This window comes from Chlorocebus sabaeus, chromosome X (genome assembly GCF_047675955.1).
Source record: "Chlorocebus sabaeus isolate Y175 chromosome X, mChlSab1.0.hap1, whole genome shotgun sequence".
Taxonomy (NCBI): Eukaryota; Metazoa; Chordata; class Mammalia; order Primates; family Cercopithecidae; genus Chlorocebus; species Chlorocebus sabaeus.
Window position 1 is genome coordinate 87,341,248 of NC_132933.1, and position 24,788 is coordinate 87,366,035.

Below are 24,788 nucleotides of genomic sequence, written 5' to 3' on the forward strand. Positions count from 1 at the left end.
GGGGAGGGGAGGGGAGAGGAGGAAGGAAAGAAGGAAGGAAGGAGAGAGAGAGAGAAAGAAAGAATGAGAAGGAAGGAAGGAAAAAATAAAAAATAACCATGGGCAGACTACATCTTAGGAAAAGTTGGCTGGAGAAAGAAGCACGTGCAGAGGATGAACTGGGATTTGTTGCTGTAAAGCGTGAAAGTGCCACTCACAGCAATGCTGTTAAGATCGCTAGCAACAGTTCTGTCTCTCTCTCTCAAGTGTTACATTGGAAAATAACTTCTGCAAGAAGGATTGGGACATAGTCCTAAACATATTTTTGCCAACTTGTAAAATCAGAGGAACTTCGTAATACTGCTTTTCTCCCAGAACTCCAAAATACCAAGGAATTTTGCAGAAAAACTAAGTATACCTTGGTGGATGTTGAAACCAACATAGTGGAATGTTGGCAGAGTAAAATCCTACAATTTTCAGCTGTGACAGAGAACCTAGAGACCAGTCTACAACTCTCACTGTACAGATGGGAAAACTGAGACTAGTCTAAGTCCACACAGTTAGTTGCAAAATTTAGAGTAAAACCCAGGTCTCTAGGCTGGTGTGTATGTATGTATGCATATATGTATGTATTTTATTTTTGAGACAGAGTCTCTATCTGTCACCCCGGGTGGAGTGCAGGAGTGCGATTTTGGCTTGCTGCAGCCTCCGCCTCCCGGATTCAAGCGATTCTTGTGCCTCAGCCTCCTGAGTAACTGGGATTACAGGCGTGTGCCACCATGTTCAGCTAGTTTTTGTATTTTTACTACAGACCGGGTTTCACCATGTTGGCCAGGCTTGTCTGGAACTCCTGACCTCAAGTGATCTGCCCGCCTGGGTCTTCCAAAGTGCTGGGATTACAGGCGTGAGCCACCACGCCCGGCCAGGCTGGTACTAATTTAAAAGGCAGGGCCCCTGGTTAACGGCCACGAAAGCAGATTTTTTCAACCCAACTTTATTTCGATGAGATATTTCCTCTGCAGCCCGGCTTCAGTGTCCAGTGTTTTACTAGGTTAGGTCCTGATTCGTAGCAATAAAAACATACTTAAAATCGCATTTTCAGTTCACTGGATGACTACAATCATGCTGCCGCCCGCCGAGGGGCGCCAAATAAAATTCCTCTTGCAGTGAAGACACACCCTTTCCGGTCTGGTACGGAAACCGTTTAGCAACCAGGAAATTGGCGGAACCTGGAGGGTGAACGCTTGCACCTGGAGGGTTTGGTTTGTGAAAAGAACACTTCCGGCCGGCGAGTTTTTAACCCCGCATGTCATTAGGTCGGCGCCCAACTCTCACGTTCCGATTGGCCATGCTGACGTTGGAAGGCGGGCTTGCGTATGGGGTCACGCTCTCCTATTGGCTGCTGTTGCGGTGGCGGTTCGGAGTGAGGGTAGCACGTTGAGCTGAAGGCTGTGCGGAGCGGCGCGGCACAGAGCCTGGTGTTGAGCTCAGTATGTCGTGGGAATCCGGGGCCGGGCCAGGTCTGGGTTCCCAGGGGATGGATCTCGTGTGGAGTGCGTGGTACGGAAAGTGCTTCAAAGGGAAAGGGTCGTTGCCACTCTGGGCCCACGGCATCGTGGTCGCCTGGCTCAGCAGGGCCGAGTGGGACCAGGTGACCGTTTATCTGTTCTGTGACGACCATAAGTTGCAGCGGTACGCGCTTAACCGCATCACGGTGTGGAGGAGCAGGTAAGGTGGCGGATTCGGCCCTTTTGCCTGCGTGCTGGTGGCGCTGCACCTCTTCCTTTGTCGAGTTTCTATAAGGCCCTGTTCTCCAGTCTTCCCCTAAGTCGCCTAAAGTTGCCCCTCTCCCAAATGCCTGGGGGAACGCCGCGGCCATCCTTGCGCTAATCCAGTTTGTGGATGGAAAGTAAGGGGTTGTGCCTCAACAATTCTCTTGTTATGTCTGTGAGGTTTACCCATTACCTCCAAAAAGTGACCTTCTCCCAACTTGGAGAGGATGCCGGAGGGACTAGTGAGGCCTGAGCCAGGGCTTAAGGAGTAGGTTAATACCCTTGGGTGGATTTCCGATTTCAATGGGGAGGAGGTCTTGCCTGCAAAACCATGTTTGAGTGGGGCGCCTCAGTCCTGTTGGTAAGATTGAGTTGGGACCCGATTAACAAGGGATAAGGGGCTCCTCTAGCTCAATGAGTTGATTTGGGGGGGTGGGGGGTGAAAGAAAGGGGTGTGTCCACACAACTGTTGATTGACAGTCTACCAGTTAGGTGTCCTGTATACGGCCTAGTCAGCCCCTCATGCCCTGTATACTGTTGGATCCCACAGACATTACCCTGTCTCCCTCACCTTCTTGTTTTGTGTCTGTTCATGCTCTCTTGAACCAGAATATGATGGGTGTAGCCTGCAACAACCTAGGTTCTGAGGTGGAGGGTAGACCAGTGTAAGGGCTCTTTATGATGGTGCTGGACTGTGACCCTTTAGGTCAGGCAACGAACTCCCTCTGGCAGTGGCTTCTACTGCTGACCTGATACGCTGTAAGCTCTTGGATGTAACTGGTGGCTTGGGCACTGATGAACTTAGACTGCTCTATGGCATGGCATTGGTCAGGTAAGACCTGCATGGGGTAGGGGTGGAGGTTGGCTTTGGGGACTGGAGGCAGGGGAGGCATGTGATAAGCAAAACTTGGCTTCAGGTGTTACCTGAAGCAAAACCCTGCGTGTACCTCAGTGTGGGTCAGCCTGTGATTATTGCCTGACTTAACAGCTTTTGGTACCCTTGTCAACACATTCCTCTTTTTCTTCCTTTTTCCTGAAAGCCTTCTCTTCCATTTTTCTTTCTCTCTTGGAATGTGGAGGAAGGGATTCAGACCAGGTGATCTCTGTGGGTCTCTTGATGGTCTGATATTTTTTCTTACCTTTGAATTCCTCACCCAGAGGAACTTGTCTGAATGGCTCGATGTCCTTGCCCGTGATTTAATGTGGACTTTCCAACCCTGTCCCTGTCTATTCCTAGCACCACCCTTTTCCCCTTCTCTCCTCATGAACACTGAAAGATTGCTGAGTTATGGAAGTGGAGACATGGGCTGGGAATTCCTGACTTACAAAGTGACTCATAATGGTTCTAGCTGTATACACATTGGAAAAAAGGTTGCTACTGAGTTTTCATATCTGTCAAAGTCTTTGTTTATCTATTGTTCCCCTTGTCTGCCTTGAGATCCCCCCTTTCTCTTCTTATTTTCTCCATTGGTTAGCTGTGCTCCCCATTATCTGATATAGTCCTTTGCAGCATTTATAGCATATTATGTTCTAGCCTAATACATTACATTATGTCATGATTATTTATCCTAGACCGAACTGTTCAAGGCTAGCGCAGTGTCTTATTCATCTGTATGGCTTCATTATAGTGCAGACTCTCATTAAATGTCGGAATGGATGGAACTGTCCCTGCTCTGGCTGACACCAACTGTAAGAATAGGACAAGACAGTCAGTGGAAAAGTTGTGGAAATGCAGGGTTTCAGTAACTCAGCAAAGCGTTTGGAATAAAATGGTTCCTTGGGCTGTGCCACTTATTTTTCCCTCAACTCCAGGTTTGTGAATCTTATCTCGGAGAGGAAGACAAAGTTTGCCAAGGTCCCCCTCAAGTGTCTGGCTCAAGAGGTGCGTATGATTCAGTGAACTTGCTCAATTCTCTCTCCAAGAGGGTTCACCAGATGGGGCATGGGGTAATGTGGGCACACAGTCAGACTAGCTCTTCCCATCACTACCAGCCAAGCCCTGCAAGAATCCCAGAGCCTCAGCTTCCAGCCTGAAGGAGGCACAGTTGCTCCCTTGCTCATGACTGGTATCTCAGAGGGCTTGGCCTGCCCAGCTTGCTGGGAGGAGCCCAAATGTAGCACTGGGTGGGGACAGGAAAGAGGTGACAGTCAGAAGGAGGAGACAGCTCAGCCACTGTGAGTCACTTTGTAAATCAGGAATTCCCATCCCATGTCTCTACTTATGTAACTCAGACATTCTTGCCCTGAGTGAGTATGTGAAGTGTGTAGAGGCCCAGAGGGCAGGCATGTTCTCAGTCATTAGCACTTCCCAGAGTAGGTGTAAGAGGGAAACAGGGGTAAAGGATACTCAAGGAGAAGGACACGGTGGAGGGAGGCTGGAGAACGTGATTGTTAATGCTCATTCACAGGTATTTCTTTGTTATAAAAGGGTGGTTGGTGGTTAGGGGAGGTATGTGCCTTTTCTGTTTCAGATTTTCTTTTCTTTTTTTGAGACGGAGTTTTGCTCTGTTGCCCAAGCTCGAGTGCAGTGGCGTGATCTTGGCTCACCACAATCTCCGCCTCCCAGGTTCAAGCGATTCTCGTGCCTCAGCCACTCGAGTAGCTGGGATTACATTTATTTTTGGTAGAGACGGGGTTTCACAATTTTGGCCAGGCTGGTCTCCAACTCCTGGCTTCAAGTGATCTGCCCGCCCTGGGCTCCCAAAGTGCTAGGATTATAGGCATGAGCCACTGTGCCCGGCCCACTTTTCTAATTTTCAATACCTCCTCCATAGAGCAGTAAAAAAAGAATAAGGAGAGCTGGTTTTTTATCTTGGCTCTGTCACTATGATTGGAATCTTCTTTCAGGACCTCAGTTTCTCTAGTTGTAAAATAGGGCAGAGGGTGGTCAGGATAGTTAATCTCTGGCTCCCTTCCAGCTTTAATATTTTCCAATTTCTATACTCACACCCTCCCCTGTAATCAGGTAAACATTCCGGATTGGATTGTTGACCTTCGCCATGAGTTGACCCATAAGAAAATGCCCCATATAAATGACTGCCGCAGAGGTGAGTCCTCAGAGGGTATACCTATTACAGTTAAACCCAGGGGCCTGGGCTTGGTGGCACTAAGGGTAGAGGGATAGGCAGGAGGGTCTTCACCTGGAGCCAAGGCTGGGACTAGGGTGAAAGAAGTAAGGCCTCGTCTTGGGCACAACATTTAAAGCGGGGAGAAGTCAGAAGTTCCATAATCAAGATAAATAACATATTAATGTGGAAAAATTCATGATAAACATAATATCAAAACTTTAAATAAAGCAGGATTAGTATTACTGATTTCTCCTTTTGTTTCAGCTTCCAACATGGCTTGGCATATTTTGATACCTTGACTACAGAGGTTTTTTTGCCTGCCCTTAAGTTGTTTTTGTTTGTTTGTTTGTTTTGAGACAAGTCTCACCTGTTGCCCAGGCTGGAGTGCAGTGGCACGACCTTGGCTCACTGCAACCTCCACCTCTTGAGTTCAAGTGATTCTCCTGCCTCAGCCTCTTGAGTAGCTGGGTCTATAGGCACACGCTACTACGCGTGATTAACTTTTTTTTTTTTTTGAGACAGAGTCTCGCTCTGTCACCCAGGCTGGAGTGCAGTGGCGCAATCTCAGTTCACTACAACCTCCACCTCCTGGGTTCAAGTGATTCTCCTGCCTCTGCCTCCTGAGTAGTTGGGATTACGGGCACCTGCCACCATGCCTGGCTAATTTTTTTTTTTTTTTTGTATTTTTTAGTAGAGATGGGGTTTCACCATATTGGTCAGTCTAGTCTTGAACCCCTGACCTCATGATCTGCCCGCCTCGGCCTCCCAGAGTGCTGGGATTACAGGCATGAGCCACTGCACCCGGCTGCATTTTAGTAGAGTTGGGGCTTCATCATGTTGGACAGGCTGGTCTCAAACTCCTGACCTCAAGTGATCTGCTTACCTTGGCCTCCCAAAGTGCTGGGATTATAGGCGTGAACCACAGTGCCCGGCCACTCCCCCATTAAATGTTGTTCCTGAAGTAGTCCCTCATTAGTCTCACATACCTCTCTGTAGTTGAGGTGGGGAGGTTGCCAGAAATGAGCTATCAGCAGTGTCATGAACCCAAGAGTTCCTTGGACATCCACCCCATCCCGATTAAGAGTCCCGGATTTAGCCTTACCTTTTGTGATGGGAAAACTGAGATCTAGGAAAGGGGAGACTTGGCCAACGCCATGTAACTAGCTAATGGGGCTGATTCCTACTTCTCCCACTTACTAGCCACTTGCTGTTTTTGGCATCCCGTCTCTAAGTCCAATAATAGTTTTTTTCTAGTAAAGGTGCTTGTGAGCAGGATAAAGCAAAGAACGGGGATAACCCAGAGTGAAAGAGGCTGCTTCTGGATATTTGAGATTTGAACCTTGGAGCCAAGCCTTTTCCTGGGGCCTTCCTATAATGCCCACAAGATGAGGCTGGAGGCCTGCTAGCTGCCTGCCTGATCCTGTGGCACTGCCTTCCTTCCCTCCTCTAGGCTGCTACTTTGTCCTAGATTGGCTCCAGAAGACCTATTGGTGCCGCCAACTGGAGAACAGCCTGAGAGAGACCTGGGAGTTGGAGGAGTTCAGGGAAGGGATAGAGGAAGAGGATCAAGAGGAAGATAAGAACATTGTTGTTGATGACATCACAGAACAGAAACCAGAGCCTCAGGATAATGGGAAAAGTGCGGAGTCAGATGTAAAGGCCGATGGAGACAGCAAAGGCAGCGAAGAGGTGGATTCTCATTGCAAAAAGGCCCTGAGTCATAAAGAGCTATATGGTAGGTGTTTTGGAGGGCAGAAAGGGGCCCATGAGCCCAGAAGGCTCAGGCTTAAGAGTTAATGCTGTTTATTTCCCTGGCTCAGCATTTCCTCTGGGGCTGTGGTGAGTCTTAGCTTAAAAAATTACTGTCACAAACCATCTTCCTGGCTAGTTTCCATAGTATAATGGCTGTCACATTCACTTCACAAACCATCTTGAGCCCTGTGAAGTAGTTGGGGAAAGAATTCTAGTTCCCCAATTACAACTCAAGAAATGAGGTGAGAGAGGCTCAGAATCCCATCAGGAACAGGGGTCTGGGCTGGCAGTCCTATCTGTTTCCCCATTCTGTTTTCAGAAAGAGCCCGAGAACTGCTGGTATCATATGAAGAGGAGCAGTTTACGGTAAGAAAGTGCCCTGGACTTGATGTGCTCTCATCTGCCCCAGCCATTTCTTCCCTTTTGCCAGCTACCTGAGACAAGTCTTGAGAAGGAATGTGAAAGAAAAGTGACAAAGCGTGAGGGAACTACTCGGAAAGAGAGAGGGGGGAACTAGGAAGGACACAAGAGGAGCAGAGTCCAAGTGACTGATCCTCCACACCGATGGAAGGGAACAGATGATGAAGTTTGCGGATAATCTGCCCCACTGGGTGGTAGGGAACAACTGGGAGTGGGTAGTTGCGCAGCCTTGCAATTCTGAAGCTGACCAGTAGATGGGGCCCAAGAGCTTCCCTAAATCAGGTGAGCTGGAGGGGTGCTGTTTTTAGGGAGGTCACTCAGAAACCATTTAGTTCAGTCCTCCCGTTTCACAGATTAAGAAGTTGAAGCCATGGATGAGTGAAGGGACAGGCCCAAAGTCACATATACAATTAATGATAGAACCAGGATTAGTACCTGGATCTCCCAGTTATCTTTCTTCTGTAACTCATTGCCTCCCCTCATCCCTGGCCCTTTGGCCTAAGAGTCTGTATCTCCAGCCAAATTCCCCCATTGAACATCTCAGTATTTGCCCACAGGAAATTCAGTTGGAGGAGGGAGGGAGAGAGAAAGAGGAGAAAGTCTCGCATTTGAGAGTCAGGCTATTTTTAGTTGCAAGGCCAATAGGGGAGTTGTGGGCCCACCCTTGCATGCCCTGCCCTGTCCCCTGCAGGGCAGTGCTGAGATGTCCTATGGGAAGGGATCCTGGAGGGGTGGAGGTGGGTTGCTTGGCTGAACCAGCCTTCTGATGGGACCCTCTTTACTGGCAGGTGCTGGAGAAATTTAGGTATTTACCTAAGGCCATTAAGGCGTGGAATAACCCGTCCCCACGTGTAGAATGTGTCCTGGCAGAGCTCAAGGGCGTTACATGCGAGAACAGGTGTGTAACTAGGTAACCGGGAGCTGCGTATTCTCTAGGATAGAGGGTAGCAGCCTCATTGAAATTGGTTTCCCTATCCTAGCTTGCCAATCTCTGCTGTACAGAATCCCAGGGATAATCCTGATCCCCTCCACAGTGACCCTACATTTGGCAGAACTGTTTGCCCTCGACCCTGCCAACTTCCAGGTGGGGTTTGCCTATACTAGAATGGCCAGAGGCAGGAATGCCCACTGTCATCCATCTCCTGGCCAGCTGCTTTCCTGTCTGTCGGGTGGCATGTGGAGCTCTTGACAACTAGGAAAATCCCTTGATAATTACCACCTCACTGCCTAGCCCTTGTCTAAGTTTGAGGTAAAAAATAATATGGTAGGTGTTGCTAGTCTTGTCTTTTTTTTTTTTTTTTTTTTTTTTTTTTGAGACAGTATCTTTCTCTGTTACCCAGGCTGGAGTGCAGTGGTGCAGTCTTGGCTCACTGCAGCCCACCTCTTGGGTTCAAGTGATTCTCATGCCTCAGCCACCAGAGTAGCTGGGACTACAGATGTGAGCCACCACGCCTGGCTAGTTTTTGTATTTTCAGTGGAGACAGGGTTTCACCATGTTGGCCAGGCTGGTCTCAAACTCCTGGCCTCAAATGACCTGCCTGTCTGGACCTCTGAAAGTGCTGGGATTACAGGCATGAGCCACTGAGCCTGACCTTTTCTCTTTTTTTATGATAGGGTCATGCTCTGTCACCCAGGCTGGAGTGCATTGGTGCGAACATAGTTAACCACAGCCTCAACCTCACAGGCTCAAGAGATCCTCCCACCTCAGCCTCCTAAGTAGCTGGGACCAACAGGCATGCACTACCACGTCTGGCTAATTTTTTAATTTTTTGTAAAGGTGGGGTCTCACCATGTTGCCCAGACTGGTTTCAAGTTTGGGGATTCAAGAGATTTTCCTGCCTTGGCCTCCCAAAGTGCTGGGATCACAGGTGTAAGCCACCGCAGCCGGCCTGGTCTTGTCTTGTCTTTTTTTTTTTTTTTTTTTTTTTTTGAGACGGAGTTTCACTGTTGCCCATGCTACAGTGCAGTGGCACGATCTCGGCTCACTGCACCCTCCACCTCCCGAGTTCAAGGGATTCTCCTGCCTCAGCCTCCCAAGAAGCTGGGACTACAGGCAAGCACCACCACGCCCAGCTAATTTTTGTATTTTTAGTAGAGATGGGGTTTTGCCATGTTGGCCAGACTGGTCTGGAACTCCTGACCTCAGGTGATCCGCCTGCCTTGGCCTCCTAAAGTGCTGGGATTACAGATGTGAGCCACCACGCCCAGCCTGGTGTTTTCTTTTGAACTGCCATTGGAGGGTATTAGCATCCCTTGGATAGTCATGATTAGGGGAATAGAGGCAGGACCTTCTCAGGGTCTGGCTCCTAGAGACTAAGTTCCTTGTCTCTCAAGTATGGCTGTGAGCCTTTTTTTTCCAAAACAAAGTGCTCAGCTCAGTCCAGAGCAGGCACATAGGATGTCTGCCCATTCTTCTTTCCTCCCTAGCTCTTGGGGGCTTTTCTACCTAAATTCAGCTGGAAGGGCTTTGGGGGACTTTCCTCTAAGAACCTGTGGAGGCAGTGCTAAACCTCAGCTAGAGAGAAGTTGGAGAGTGTAGGTAGGTGGTGTAGGTGGCAGATTAACCCTGGGTGAAAACTACAGTGTAGGCTGGGATTGCCCCTGGAGTCTTCTATTCATGTCCAGGATACTAGTTCCAAAAGTATTTTATCAGTGTTTGTCCAGCCTAGGTTTCTTGGCTCTACCTTTCAGCAAAAGAGTTGGTGGTGGCTTCATTAGCAGCTGGGAAAACTATGCCCCTAACACAGTAGTGTCTGCCTGGTAATGCTGGAGGGAGGGATCTAAGTATGTCAATTTTCCAGGCATTAGGACACCTTGGGAGCTCTTTTTTCCACGTCTAGGCTTGGTCAGCTAGGAGAATGTCTGTATCTGTTTAGTGTTGCTATAAAGGAATACCTGAGGCTGGGTAATTTATGAAGAAAAGAGGTTTGTTTATATCATGCTTCTGTATCCTGTACGAGAAGCATGGTGCCAGCATTTGCTTCTGGTGAGAGCCTCAGGCTGCTTCTTCCACTCATGGCAGAAGGCAAAGGGGAGCCCACTTTGCAGAGATCAGATGGCAAGGTGGAGGGGGAGATGTCAGGCTCTTTTTTAACAACCAGCTCTTGCAGAAACTAATAGAACAAGAACTTGATACTGTGGGAACAGCACCAAGTCATTCATGAGGGATCCGACCCAGTGACCCACACCCCTTCTACAGGCACCAAGGTCAACATTGGGGATCAAATTTCAACATAAGATTTGGAGGGGACAAACATCCAAACTGTAGCAGAGAGCTTCTTGGGAAGCCACTAACTCTGGAGGAATCAGCTTGCTGTTGCTGGTGTAGGTTTGAGCTATTAACCCATTTATGCTGGCGGTTCCAATAATGGAACACTAGGCATAAATGGGTTAATAGATAGAGATGGGTGATTACCTCTATAGCCTATTCCTGCAACCCCTCTAACTTTGTTCTGGGTTTTTAGAACCCCTAGTAATAAGGCCTGTGGACCATATTTGGTCTAGCAGTTGGGTCCCCAAGGTTTCTACTTCTAGGATCTAAAAGAAGGTAGCCAGGGAGAAGAGAAGGGGTAGGGTACTGGAGAGTGGTTAAGAGAAACAGACTGCAAGAACTGAGTCGAAAAGCCCTTGACCCCATGATCCCAGGCATTTAATTCCTTCCTCTGTGGATGTGGAACTTTTTCCTGTCTGTGTGTTGAAGTGTATTCAGACACTACTGCCCTCATTATGGGCCATAGATCAGCATTAGTGCTTGGTAAGCACTTGTTCAAAACCCACTGATCCCAGCCTCTAACCAGCCCCTGCCCGAGGAGGCCGAAGCCTAAGATCCAATTGTCAACTCCCTTCCTCCCCACTCCTACCCACTCACCACCCCTCTCCCTATACTGCTTCAGCCACTTGAGCCAGAGGCATTAACTGCTTTGGAGGTAGGTGGAGGAGTAGGAGAGGGTCTTCTGCCAGCATCACTTTGCTAAATTAGTGTCCTCTTCTTCCAGGGAGGCTGTGCTGGATGCTTTTCTGGATGATGGCTTCCTTGTCCCCACATTTGAACAGTTGGCAGCTTTGCAGATAGAGTATGAAGGTAGGGTTCTGGGGGCTCACTGTACCCTTAGGGTTCTGATTCTTGGGTGGGAACACCTGGGGTGGGCTGGGGGGCCCTGGGTTGGGGTGTGAAGGCTGTTTCCTGCCATTCCGCGGTCTCTGAAATTCCCTCAGCCTTTCTGGCTGAGCAGAACAGGTAGCCCCACTGACAGTTGTGGGGCTGTCCTTAAGTGGTCTGGAATGGGGTGGGGTGGGATGGGGTGGGGTCGGGGAGTCTTAATGACATTATTGTGCCATGTTCATTGTGATTTAGCTGCTAGCTAGAGAGCTAGAACAGCAGAATTGGAGGGGCCTTGTGAGGTCATCTAGTCCAACATCCTCATGTTACAGATGGTCAGACTGAGGTCCAGAGAGGGGAAGGTACTGACCCAAAGTCACACAGTGAGTTATTGACAAAGCTGAAGCTAGAACCAGATCTCTGTTTTGTTTATACTTTATTTTGAGTCAGTTGTTGGTTGCCAGATACTAACTGGTTTCTCTCTCCCCACTGTTCTGCTCTCCTCTTTCCTTTGTTCTGCGGTGGCAACTCTGTTGTTGGTGGGGGGCTTGGCTCATGCGCGCGCACACATTCTCTTGCTCTCACTCTCACTTCCTTTCTCTTGCTGTCTCTTGCTCTCTCTTTCGTGCTCTCCTGCTCTCTCCCTCCTATTGCCCCCTCAAATGGGTGTCCCTTACAAACCAGAAAACGTGGACTTGAATGACGTCCTGGTGCCAAAGCCGTTCTCTCAGTTCTGGCAGCCCCTGCTCAGGGGCCTGCACTCCCAGAACTTCACGCAGGCCCTATTGGAGAGGATGCTCTCTGAACTGCCAGCCTTGGGGATCAGCGGGATCCGGCCTACCTACATCCTCAGATGGACCGTTGAACTGATCGTGGCCAACACCAAGACTGGTGAGGGAGACTAGCCCTAGCCCTGGGGCCTAAGGCAGCCCAGGCAGGAGCCTCTGCCGCTGTCCTCAGCTCTCTGCTAAGAAGCACCAGGCAAACACCTCCCGTGTTAAAGGTTTAGGTTTGCCCAAGAGGGCCCCGCGGAAGCAGTGGACAAATCTCCCTTTTCCTTTTCTTCTCAGAGCCAACTAAACTGGGCTGGGGCAAAGTGCCCTGAATTCTTTGAGCAGTTGGGAGGTATAGGTGGGGAGTCTGGGGGGATGGGGAGGGACAGAGCCAAACTTTCTGAGGTGAAATGTTGGGTGGGGGGCTCACTGCTTCCTTCTCCTTAGATCCTCTCTTCTCTCTCAGGACGGAATGCTCGCCGATTTTCTGCAGGCCAGTGGGAAGCAAGAAGGGGCTGGAGGCTGTTCAACTGCTCCGCCTCCCTTGACTGGCCCCGGATGGTTGAGTCCTGCTTGGGCTCACCTTGCTGGGCCAGCCCCCAACTCCTTCGGATGTAAGTCTCTTGAATTCCATCCGGTAAGAGGGTGAGGCGCTTCAAGCCTCGGGGCCACACTGCCCTAGAATGACTGAGTTAGAAGGGCCCTTTGGGGACAATCTAGCCCAGTCTCACTCCCACTGACAGATGGGACAACTGAGTCCAGAGAGGGGAGGGGTAGCGTTTTCTTACCTAAGATCATACAGCTTAAGACTTGACTGAACTGAGTCCAGTGTGGGAATGGATAAGACAATCCCCCTAGAGTGCTTAGCACAGTGGCCTGCACAGAGTAAGTGCACAATAAATGGTAGCTGCTGTTTATTATTGAACCCAGGTCTTCTGACTCCAAGCCCAGTGCTGTTTCCTCTATTATCTTTCCAAAGTATACCTCTGATAGTTGCTTAGCAACCTTCAGTTGCTCCCTATTGCCTTCCTGTTAAGTCTAGGCTTCTTAGCCTGACATTCAAAGATCTTTCTGATTCTGGCCCAACTTACCATGGTAGCCATACCTCCTGTGAGTCTCCTTTACCCCATCCACCCTGGGTTCTATGGTCAAACTGAATATTGCACTGGTAAATACCTGTGGTTGTCTCCCTTTCCTTTTCTCTGTCATTTCCTGACCCTGAGCCACTTCCCTCATAATCATGGAAGCCTTTAGCACCTGATTTCCTTCTTGCTTTCTTGAGCAATATCTGTTTCATTTGGATGACTCATCTGACACTCTGCAGCTCCTCAACTCCAGTGACTTTCATTCTCCACTACACTCAGCAACCCATTTCCATCATTCGGAGCTGTTCCACCTCTGAAAGCTGACATCCCAGCATCCCACTCGGTGACCACCACTTCTCGTCCTTCTAGTTCTCACCCTTGCATCCCATGACATTTGCTCTTTGCCTGCATCCAGATCTCCATCCCTCCATTTCCTGCATCCCTTGACCTTGCTTCCCCTCTATCCTGTCTGTGGTTGCTCAGTTCGGCCACTCATCATCAGCACCTTCAGCTTTGCCCATCCTTTGGCCATATCTGACTTGCAAACCCCTGAGCTATAATTGATCCTCCCCATTCTGCTTCCCCTGCTCCTCAGCCCGGGTAGCTGAGCTCTGCTGGAGAAAACCACATAGCCCTGCGGATTGCTGCCACTGCAGAGGTATGATTTTTAATCTTGGGCGAGGCCTCAGTTCTGCTTGTCTGAACTTTTACTTGTTTTCTGACCACTTTCTCTCCCATTTCCTCACTATTCTAAACCCTTACCGCTCACCTCAAGCCCCTCCCCCTCTCCCATTTCACCCTAGCTTCCTCGAGCACATGGAGGCATCCGGCAGGGCCCCCTCGACCTGAGGTCCAGCCCTCGTGAACTGATCTGCGGCTGCACTCAACCTTCTCGCCAGTCTCAGGATGAGGTGGCCTTGCCCCACCTCAAAGCCTGCTCCTCCACCTGTGCTCTGGAGCCACCTCTGCCAGCATCGCTGGGGCCTCACCCCAGCCTCTACCTTGCTCTGCTGGCTCTTGCTCTTCAACCTAGGAACGTGCCTGAGCTTTTCTCATCTTAAACAAAACAACAGTAACAGCAACACAAGCAAAATCTCCTTTGACCCTGCATCCCTCTGTTGGGTTATCATCAGCTTATCATTCCCACCCTTCCCATCAAAACATCTCAAAAGAGTAGTCTACACTCAACACTCTCCATTTCCTCACTACCCTCTTACTCCTCAACCTGCTGCAATTTGACATTCACCCCCAGAGTTGCTTTGACCTCCTAGTTACCAAATCAGTGGGCCCTTGTCAGTCTCTGTGTCTGCTGCATTGATGCTGTTTACCACCCCCTCCTTGAAAAATGCCTGTGCTTATTACTAGTTCCTATAAAGTGCTGAGACCCAAATCTGTCTAGTTCTGGCCCTTCCCCCAAGATTCAGCCTCCTGTACTCGACTGCATGTGAGACATCTCCCCTTGGATGGCCCACAGGCACCTTACTGTGACCAAAAGAGAATTAGTCGTCTTAGTCCCCATCTCAACTCTAAAGTGGTCTTCCTCCTCTGTTCCCTATCTCACTTGGTGGCGGCACCATCTACCCTGTCCTGTTGACTCTCGAATACTTCCCAAATCTGAGGTTTTGTGTTGCCGTGTCTACTTCCCCTAGTGTCTCCTTCCCTCTATCAGACTAAGCTTTTCAAGGGCAAGGACTCTACATCAGCTGTCTGTGCCCCAGCACACCACACAAGTCTAGGCACCAAACAGGCCTCGGTAAATGTTGTTGAATTGAACCATGCTCTGCTCTCTCATTCCTAGCAGTGCTGTCCTTGGTGGGAGCTGACCCAGTGCCTGGGGAATGAATGAAGTGGGAGTCTGGATGCCAAGACCCTCTTAGTCCCTGATCCCCCTATTGAGTCCAAAAGTCTTTCTTTAACCCTGATGACATTTGGGACACAGAGGTATTTGTAAGATTTTAAAAGTGGCTTTGTAGACAAAGTCAGTCAAGGCAAGACTTCCAGAAATTGGGACTGAACAGCCACATTGCCAGATGTGTGCTCCAGACTAGAAGTGATGTGGATGGGTGGGAAATTGGGAGGAGAACCAAAAGGGCCTGGATGAGTCAGAGTTTCGAGAGGAGGCATTTGAACAATTCAAGCAGGAGAAAGAATAAAGCAAGTTTCAAAGTCCAGAAGGAACATGGCATGTGTATGTAATGGGAGGGAGGGAATGACAAGAGCAGCATGGAGAGGTTTGGATAGGTGGCCTTCAAGGTACTTTCCAATCCTAAGTGCCTGCAGAGTGGAAGCTGCTGGTCTTGGAGAAGTCTGGACCACAGAGATCTTCTCCCAACCCAAGCATACCAGAGGGATGCGAGACATGCCAGCAGTAACAGCGGCTCACTTGGGTACGATTTCTTGTGCACAGATCCTGCCTTTCCCAGATAAGCAGTGAATCTAGTCCTAATCACCCCATTACACAGAGTGGGGAACAGAGGGTGTTTGCCCAGGTATTATGCTGCAAGTCAGAGCTGGGGCCAGAATCCAGATAGCCTGTCGTTAGTCCCATGCTCTTCTGTAATACTCCACTAGATTGTATTATTGCAGAAAGCATCTGTTAAACACAGAACTTGGCTTTTGTTTACCCCAGAGAAAAAATAAAAGATACTATTGGAAATTAAGTGTCAGGCATGGTGCTGTGTTTTTTTGTAGAGGTTAATTTCATTTACTTTGACACAGCAGTCTTGGGAGGTGGAAGTATTATGTATTATAACCTATTTGACAGATAAGACATTGAGGCTCTAAGGAGTGATGGGACTTACCTAATAGCCACATATTTGTTGATGGTGGGACAGGGATCTTGGCCCAGGTGGTGTGAGCCCAAAGTCCACCTTCATTCCATCAGCCTGAATTCTGTGACCTTCTCAGTCCTGAGCTATGACCAGACATACTTGAGGAAGGGGGTGTATTTTAAGATTCGCATCACCCCTGCACCTTAGTGGTCAGACTAATGGCTCAAGATAGCAGGTGGGTAATCATAAGCAGGCTGATGAGGCGTTTTGCCAGTATCAAGTGTCTGGGAATATTTGTTATTAATCACACTAATGGACCACCATGAGAGGACAAAGTTTCTCTCTGGCTTTTCATCTGATAGGGCTGGAAGCTTTTCAAGCACTTTCCCCAGCCAGCCAATATCAATTTAATTTGAACTACTATCCCCTTGGAATATGAAATTGGCTCCATAGACAGGATCTCCCAGTCAAGTCATCAGCCCCCCAGCCCTGCCCCCACTGACCAGTCACCCTGCATATGTGACCAGTCTGCATGTGCCCAGAGAAAACAGCCTGCTGAGCTCATGGCCCGTCTGTGAACCATCCGCATCCATTTGTGACCAGGTGCCCGTTAGGTACCAGGTTCTATGAGAGGCTCTGTGAGGGGTACTCGCCCTCTTCTCACCTCGAGCTCCCCTTCCCAGCAGCTCTGTATCTGTTGGTGGTTTTGCTGTTGGCGCCGTCTTTTGTGTGCACAGTGTCATCATCTTTAACTCTGCCTGACCCCTGCCATCAGTCACCAAACCCTGCTCTCTGTCTGTGTATCCTTCACAGCTTCACTCCATCCCATCTCCACTGCCAGTGCCCCAGGTCAGCCCTCCCCGACTCTGGCCTCAACTGTCGGAACAGGCTCCTCCCTGGTCTCCCTGCCTCCAGGCTGCCTGTCCAGGCCAGCTTCCACATGGTCACCATGGTGATCTTCAGAAACATGGCCTTCATGTGTACTCAGAATTGGCAAGTGACCCCTCACACACACACCAATGCACACACATAACTTCCCAGCCCTCTCTTCCTCCCACGGCTCCTCAGCACAGGCCGTGCCCTCTAGCTGGGCTACTCACTGCACGCAGCAGCACCGTGTGCTTGCTCTTGTCTCTGGGCTTCCCGGGCCCTACCTCCTGCACGAAAGCCCTCCCTTGGTCTTTCCTACCCTCCTCGTGCTCTCTGTCTCCCTCAGTCCCGCAGTGCCTGCAGTAGGTTTGCAGTGCTCATCTGGCCTCCCTCCCACATCCTGCTTTGTCTTGTCAGCCGCTGCTTTTTTTTTCTTTTCCTCCATTCCAGGCTGGGCTGTAGCTGCTCCCATAAAGGGATCACAGTTTGTGTTCCACGCAGAAGGAGCCCAGAACACTTCCAGGCATATCCTTGGAGCTCAAGACAGGTTGCTCAGCTAGGCCAGAGAAGAGAGGGATCTGCTCATTTCCAGCCCTGCAGGCCTGTTGGCTGTTTTGTGTATTTATGTAGCTTTTAAGTGCAGACTAATAGCTATCATTTATTGCATGCCCACTATGTGCCAGGCACTGTGCCAGGCATTCTATGTGAGCTTTCTTATTTACTCCTCCCAACAATCCTATACATTAGGTATCATTATTGTCCTCATTTTACCTGAGAATGGAAGTGAGGCACAGAGATGAACCACAGAGCTTGTTCGGGGTCCATGGTCCTGTTGTTTCTATGTTCTGTCTGCTCTACTACACTGCCTTTCAGAGGCAGGTCTGGAAGTTCAGAGACCAAGTTCAAACCCTGGAGTGTTGGGGTATGAAGTGGCTTGGGATTTTGAATCTTTCCTACCCCATCCCTCCCTTTGCTCAGCATCTTCAAAGCCATGGGGCAGGGCCTGCCAGACGAGGAGCAGGAGAAGCTGCTGCGCATCTGTTCCATTTATACCCAGAGTGGAGAAAACAGCCTGGTGCAGGAGGGCTCTGAGGCCTCCCCCATTGGGAAGTCTCCATATACACTAGACAGCCTGTATTGGAGCATCAAACCAGCCAGCTCCAGCTTCGGGTCTGAAGCAAAGGCCCAGCAGCAGGAGGAGCAGGGCAATGTTAATGATGTCAAGGAAGAGGAGAAGGAGGAGAACGAGGTCTTGCCAGACCAGGTAGAGGAGGAGGAAGAAAATGATGACCAAGTGGAGGAAGAGGAGGATGAAGATGATGATGAAGACGATGATGATGAAGATGAAGAGGAAGACAGAATGGAGGTGGGGCCTTTCTCTACAGGGCAAGAGTCCCCCACTGCCGAGAATGCTAGGCTTCTGGCCCAGAAAAGAGGAGCTTTGCAGGGCTCTGCATGGCAGGTTAGCTCAGGTAAGAACTACTTTGTCCCCACATGAACTTCTTTTCTCTTTGGCTGGCTCTTGAGGCTTCCTTCTACCCTAGGAAGAGATGGAAAGTAGCAGGAGGTAGCCAATGTGAGGCAAGCCAATGTGAGGTATGCACCTGGAGGTAGCCTGGTGCATAGATGACAGGTGGCTTCTCCTGCCTCTTAGGATGGAGCCTGTGAGTGCCAGGGACCACTGTCAGGCTGCTGGCTACCTCATATAAAGAGCACATTCTGAGAGGATGACATGGGTGTGAGCCCTGGGCAGTAACATAGAGGCAGAAGATAGCAGAAAGTAGGGAGTGTGTACGTATATGGTTCTGTACGTGTTTTTCACTTGCAGTGAGACAGTGCTTTCTGTGTATGCGTGTGTGTGCCTCGAGGCTGGCTGGTCATGAGACAAGATTTTGCTGTGTGTATTAGAAAGAAGGAACCTAGGGCATTAAGTCAGAGAAACAGGAAGTGAAATCACAAGAGAGAATAAGGAATGCTGTGATTATTAGGTGAGCACACAAATTAGTGAGACCGAAGCCAGGAAGAGGCTGCAGGGAGGGTTAGTGATAGGGATCTGCTCCTCCTTTTGAGTACCCTTGCTTAGGTTAATGAACAGGAACCTTGGAGGCTGGAAGACCCAGAAGGAATGACAGAACAGTGGAGTCTGTGTGCTGAAGCCTGGGGAGGGAGGGAGAACAGCTGGGCCTGTGTGGTGTGGGGTGGGCAGTGGCAGAAAGTGAGAGGGGAGGCAGTGAATGAGTTTACAGAGAAAGATACTATGGCCTTTGTTTGCCCTTGTATGGACAGGGCGGAAGGGCTGAAACATAAAACATAAAATCTGTCTCTCTGTGTGTGTATATGGGCGTGTGCCTGTACCTGCTGGCCAAACCATGGCCCAGTGACAAATAACTTAGGGCAAGGAGGGCTGTGTTGGGGGGTCTTTGTAAATATTGAAAGGGAGGGGCATTGACATAAGCAGAATTGTGTGTGTGTGTGTGTAGGAAAAAGGGAAAAGTAGGGGCAGTTAAAGAAGTCATGGCCAAGCAGGCTGTTGTACAGCTTTGTGAAGAGGAGGCAGGGTTGCTGAAATCCATGAGGGCTAATAGGTGTCTGTGAGAGAAAAGTGACAGCATTGAGGTTGGCATCTATGGAGGGGTAGTGGGAACAGGCAATGAGATATAGCCATCCAGAGGTGGCCTGTATGTTCACACCATCACTGGGGCCATGTACAAGGGTATCAGGATAAAGAAGCAGGGGCAGTGACGTAGACAGCATTGGGCATATTAGTGATGATAGATGATTGGGTCAGTGACAGAGCCTATGTGGGTAGTGGTCCCTGTGCACGAAGGTGTCTCTGTATCATGGAGTAATGCAGGACATTAAGACAGGCACAACTTCGAATAAGAGAGCCAGGGGAGGGGGATGGACAAGTAGAGGAACAGTCCTTCCTGAGGAGCTCTGGGTGACATAAAAAGTTGGTCCAGGGTTGACACATTATAGAATGCCAGGGGCATTATGACAGGGAGAATTCTTTGAGTACCAGGGAGATGCAGAAGGCCAGAAATGGAAACTACGTGGAATGCACTAGTGAAGGCTTCATTTGAAAACACTGAATGCATTTGTGGAAGGATGGGGAGGGACATTTAATATAATACTGTGTGGTAGGTGTCTCAGTGATAGGACAGAGCGGGATGGGGGATGCCTGGCATCCCCATTCCAAAGTGGAGCATCTGTATGTGGGGGGATGTGAGTTGTGAATGTGGAAGTCTAGAACGTTAACTCTTTCCCTCTCTCCTTTGCCATTGCTCCTTCTGTGTGTACACATGTGTGGGGAGGTAGGGACAGGAAGATTCCTGGTTGTATGCCAATGAATGAGGTTTGTGGGAGGCAGGGAGTGAACAGGACAGTCACTGAGTGAAGGGCTTATGTATGTGTGCTTCTGTATACATACTTGGGGGGCTGTGAGGGGTGGGATGTGTAGTGAGACAGCCCTTCCCCAGAAAAGGGGTGTACCTTGTGCATCTTGGGGCAAGAACTGCAGGGGGCAGGGGAACATATTATCTCAGGGAGTCCACCCTGAGATGGGCATGGGGGTGTGTGTGTATCTCTGCATTAAGAAAATATGTGGTATTCAAACAGGCAGGGGAGTGTGTGTGTAGATTTGTAGGAAATCTAGGTCATTCAGATACTCTGAGGTACTGGTGGATTTGGGGTTTGGGGGGGAGGTGCTTTGGGAATTCTGGGACATCCAGACCCTCCATGATGTGTCCCTATGTATGTGTCTGCAGACAGGGAAATAGGGGTGAGGATGAGAAGTTGAAGCAGTGATACAGCCAGGTCTGAAGTTGTTATTTGTGTCTGTGTGGGAACATGCCTGGGGAAGTAGGAAAAGAGCAAAGAGGGACAAAAATGTCTGTAGTTGTATACTTGTATATGTAAACAAATAGAGGGGAAGAAGGACCATAAAGAATGTGTGGTGAAGCACTCTGGTGGAGAGAGGCTCATGAGAAGTGATACCGAGAGCAGTGAAGCTGGAGATCCTGAGACAGCCCACCCGTGCTAAGTGGGGTGGGTGGATGGACAAGGTGAGCAGGCCTGTACACCAGTCGGAGAACCAGCTCATCAACCCAGTCTTGCCACTTCCCTTTGCTCCACAGAAGACGTGCGATGGGACACATTTCCCCTAGGCCGAATGCCAGGTCAGACCGAGGACCCAGCAGAGCTCATGCTGGAGAATTATGACACCATGTATCTTTTGGACCAGCCTGTGCTAGAGCAGCGGCTGGAACCCTCAACATGCAAGACTGAGTGAGTGCCCATGGCAACAGGATTTCTCACCCCCTTTCTCTGCCACCTGTGGGAGGGAGAGAAGACAAGGTGAGGTGGGTGGGGGAGGTAGCTGTCCCCAGTCAGGGCCTAAATGAGTGAAGTGTAAGCCCCAGTCCCTGGCTGGGCCCTTGCCAGCTCTCCCTGTCCCTAGTGTGGGGAGCCAGTGAAGTAGCCACACAAGCTGGGCTTAGCATCCCTCTCAGATTGCATTCAGTTTGTGCTTATGGATGGACGTGTGTGTGTGTGTCTGTGCACACATTTTGGGAGGAAAAGGGTCCATAGCTTTCAGCAGATTCTCTTAACTGGTCCACCACTCCTGAAAGGTCAAGAATAGATGCTCTCATCCAGCTTTTTCATGTTCCTGAGGAGAAAACTAAGGCCCAGAAAGGGGAAAGGATTTGTCCAAATGTGCACAGAGTAGTCAGTAGGCCTCCCCACACTGTCCAGGCACCTTGGTAGCAAGGCCTGCACAGGGCTTCATGCTGTCCCTCGAAACTCGCCTCTGAATCACAGGCGTGGGAGCCCTTGGGTCACCAGGGAGCCAGGAACCAAGCAGCCCTTGCTGAGGGGCTATGCTGGTAACACAAAGGAGCCCATCCAAAGGGCCTATACATTCCAGAATGCTGGGCCATTGTGACCAGGGGAATCCTGTGAGTACTAGAGAGGAACCCCTGCAGGGCCCTGAAACTGAGTCTTTCCCTTTGCTGCCTGCCCACTCCCTGGGAGATGAACCCTTCTTCATCTGGACGTTCTGGGAGAGGGCTATAGAATTCAGGGGCCCCAGAAGCAGACCAGACCCAAGGCAATGCCATGGACTCTGTCCAAGGCCACGGGCCAGGGCCAGCAGGCCTCTTGGAGAGAAGAGGCGGCAGCTGGGGAAGCCAGGAGATCTGCAGTTGGGAGTGGGATTCACATGTCTGAGACAGAGGTGCCCTTACCCGTCCTTCCCACCCAGCCTGGACCTGGGTAAGGATGGCTTATTGAGTACCATGGATATCAAGGGTGAAGTGTGGGCAGCTGGAGCTGTTCAGTCAAGAAGGAAGCTGATTCAGCCCAGCTCCCACACCAACTGTAGTCAGGAGGTTTCCTCTGCTGTGGAGGGGCAAGCCCATCCCTGCTCCTTGTCTCAGCTCCACCCCTGACTTGGCTATGTGGCCTTGGGCAAGTCCATTCCCATCTCTGGGCCTCAGTTAACTTGTCTGTAAGATTGTGGGTGATGGGAGGTGGTGGGACTAGATCATCTATAAGGGTTTTTTCAGCTGCAGTAGTGTAACCATGGATCTGCCTGAGGGTAGGATGATGGCTTTGCTCTCAGCTGTCACCCTCACCCAGCTGGAAGGACCTTGACCTGCGGGAAGCAGGGGAAGCAAGAGTGTTATGAGCAGGGCCAGGGAGAAGGAGGGCAGAGCCACCCTCCCTAAAGCAATCTTGCAATTGTGGGTCTTGTCTTACAGCCCAAGCCTGGCCGTGGACCCCTTAACCAGCTATTGGGTGTGGGAGGGATCCAGCGTGGAGTGGCCTGGCCCCCAAGCTCTAAGGCCTTGAAAGGTGGCCCTGTTAAGGCAGCTACTTTCAATGTCTTGGGAGTCAGGTGGTGTGGGGCCCCCTCCCCTGCCTCAACCCAAACAGCTCTACTTTAATCTGGTTTATCTACTAGGACTCTGCGTAAAGCTTCATTTGAAAAGCTCCTTGCCTCCTTCCCTCCTTTCCTCAACTGAGGAGAGGGCCAAGCCACCCCTGGGGCCCACATGAAGTCATTTCTAGGATTTGCTCCAGCCTCTTTGTAAAGCCAGACAGGAGAGTGGGCCCATCCCACAGATACACACATGTCAAGCACACTTGGCCCCTCCAGAGCCTAAAGCTGCCTCCTTCCCTGACTGACCTCCCACTCTTTCCTCAGCACCTTGGGCCTGAGCTGTGGTGTCGGCAGTGGCAACTGCACCAACAGCAGCAGCAGCAACTTCGAGGGCCTTCTCTGGAGCCAGGGGCAGCTGCATGGGCTCAAAACCGGCCTGCAGCTCTTCTGATGGCCATCCCTGGTGCAAGTGTTCATCTAGCCCTGCCAGGGCAACAGCCTACCCCCTAGTACAACGGATGCTCCCTGAGACAACCTGGGAGACAGCCTGGATCAGCCACATCAACTCAGTTGTCCACCACAGGGGAATTTTGAATGTCTTTTGTTTTTGTTTTGTTTTGAAAAATAATAAACAGGCAACTGTAGTTTTGGTGTTTGTGAGATGAAGAGGGTGGGTGCTGGGGCAGACCAGTATAGTTGTCCCTTTACTGTGGAGGCTCCAGACAAGGCTTGACCAGGAACCAGGTCCTGAGGCCCTGTGGGCCTCTGGCTCTGATTGCTCCCAGAACCAGGCTCCACCCATATCTTACTCCGGACTCCTCGAACCATTTCTGTTCTCAGCTGTAGTATGAGGCCAGCTCACTTGGAAGCATCAGGCCCCAGAGGCACTGCTGGCCACAGAGCCTAGCGAGTGGCCAGGTGGTTTGTTTAGAGCCTCCCTGACAGTGGGAAGAGTCAGGCCGCCTTGCTGCTACCCAACAGGCTTCCTGCTGTTCTCCACACCTGCTCACACTATACACCAAACAGCAGTTGGAAGCCAGAGAGATTTTCTTTGTCACTTCTGCACTCTTTTGGCCTAGAAAAGATGAGAGTGGGCTTCCTTGTGGTGTGCATTAGAGCAAGAGAAATATCTTAGGGACTGATCCACTGTTCTCTGTGGTCACCAAATCCCCTCAGAAACTCACCTCACCTTAGAGTGCCTACGCCATGTCAGCCCTGAGCTAGCAAGAGATAGGGATGAATAAACCATGTTTTCATTCCTTAGAGCCTTCAGCCTGGTGAGGAAGGACAGAGTCACCAAATGATAACCTGATGCCTCTGCTAGGTGCCTTAAGGGATTTCTGTAAATGGCCACACCAAGAAATGATGGAGAGGGCTTATACTAAGAAAATGCCAAAGAGGAATTTGGTAAAAGTGCTGTGCCAGAGCCCAGACAAGAGTTTTAACTTGGATTAGGACCCCTAGAGTGTCTACAACACTTCAGAGGATATACTGAGTATCATTGTGGGTATGTGTATAATCATTTTTCTAAGGGGCTGGTCCACAGGTTTTATCAAGTTGTCAAAGGGGTCCATTAGTCCAACAGCCCAGCAGTGTTAAGATCTTTGCTGTGTATGATCCAAGCAATAGGCATGGGCAAAGCAGTCTTGTGCAGCATCAGTTTCCTTCCAACTCTCCCCTGTCCCCTCACGATGGCAAATGCTAGAAGTCTGTTGGCATCTTGGAATGTCAGAGCTGGAAGCGTTCTCAAAGAACATATAGGCAGCCGGACGCGGTGGCTCACGCCTGTAATCCCAGCACTTTGGGAGGCCGAGGCGGGCAGATCACGAGGTCAGGAGATCAAGACCGTCCTGGCGAACACGGTGAAACCCTGTCTCTACTAAAAATACAAAAAAAAAAAAAAAAAGTAGCCGGGCGTGGTGGCGGGCGCCTATAGTCCTAGCTACTCGGGAGGCTGAGACAGAAGAATGGCATGAACCCAGGAGGCGGAGCTTGCAGTGAGCCAAGATCACGCCACTGCACTCCAGCCTGGGGGACAGAGCGAGACTCCGTCTCAATTAAAAAAAAACATGTAGGCTACATCTAGTGAAGGGATTTGCAGTTGTGTACTCCAGGAGGTACTCCAGTGCCTGCTCTGTGGGGAGATAGGTGCCACAAGCTCTGGGTTCCCATCCAGCACTTCACCAGATTCTTATGTATTGGAATCATATATAAGATTTCTTTGGAAAGATGTTTTTGTTTTTGTTTTGTTTTGAGACAGCCTCACTCTGTCGCCCAGACTGGAGTGCAATGGCACGATCTCGGCTCACTGCAAT

General features: G+C 50.1%; 1 protein-coding gene across 10 annotated transcripts; it reads left to right on the forward strand.

The window, feature by feature from the left end:
- The first annotated feature begins 1,375 nt into the window (after positions 1-1,375).
- Positions 1,376-23,117, forward strand: LAS1L (LAS1 like ribosome biogenesis factor). 10 transcript variants are annotated; one of them, XR_005239114.2, is made up of 15 exons: positions 1,377-1,707; positions 2,458-2,583; positions 3,564-3,633; positions 4,717-4,798; positions 6,270-6,554; positions 6,891-6,937; positions 7,780-7,889; positions 10,987-11,072; positions 11,423-11,473; positions 11,775-11,981; positions 12,330-12,477; positions 15,220-15,335; positions 17,568-18,061; positions 20,726-20,876; positions 22,798-23,117. XR_005239114.2 is itself a non-coding variant. In XM_007991914.3 (14 exons), the coding sequence occupies exons 1-14, from the start codon at positions 1,472-1,474 to the stop codon at positions 22,922-22,924; spliced, it is 2,217 nt and encodes a 738-aa protein (XP_007990105.1). In that variant the 5' UTR covers positions 1,379-1,471; the 3' UTR covers positions 22,925-23,117. The 10 variants fall into 10 exon arrangements, 7 of the variants coding, with proteins under 7 accessions (XP_037850625.1, XP_037850627.1, XP_007990105.1 ...); XM_007991914.3 differs by lacking the exon at positions 15,220-15,335 and having other exon boundaries at positions 1,379-1,707; positions 20,729-20,876; XM_007991913.3 differs by lacking the exon at positions 15,220-15,335 and having other exon boundaries at positions 1,380-1,707.
- The last annotated feature ends 1,671 nt before the right edge of the window (positions 23,118-24,788 follow it).

Bases quoted from the DNA above. Each gene is read 5' to 3' on its own strand.
- LAS1L (XM_007991913.3), top strand. From the start codon at position 1,472: ATGTCGTGGGAATCCGGGGCCGGGCCAGGTCTGGGTTCCCAGGGGATG. The intron at 1,708-2,457 runs GTAAGGTGGCGG...GTGACCCTTTAG, and splicing joins ATCACGGTGTGGAGGAGCAG to GTCAGGCAACGAACTCCCTC. The intron at 7,890-10,986 runs GTGTGTAACTAG...CTCTTCTTCCAG, and splicing joins GGCGTTACATGCGAGAACAG to GGAGGCTGTGCTGGATGCTT.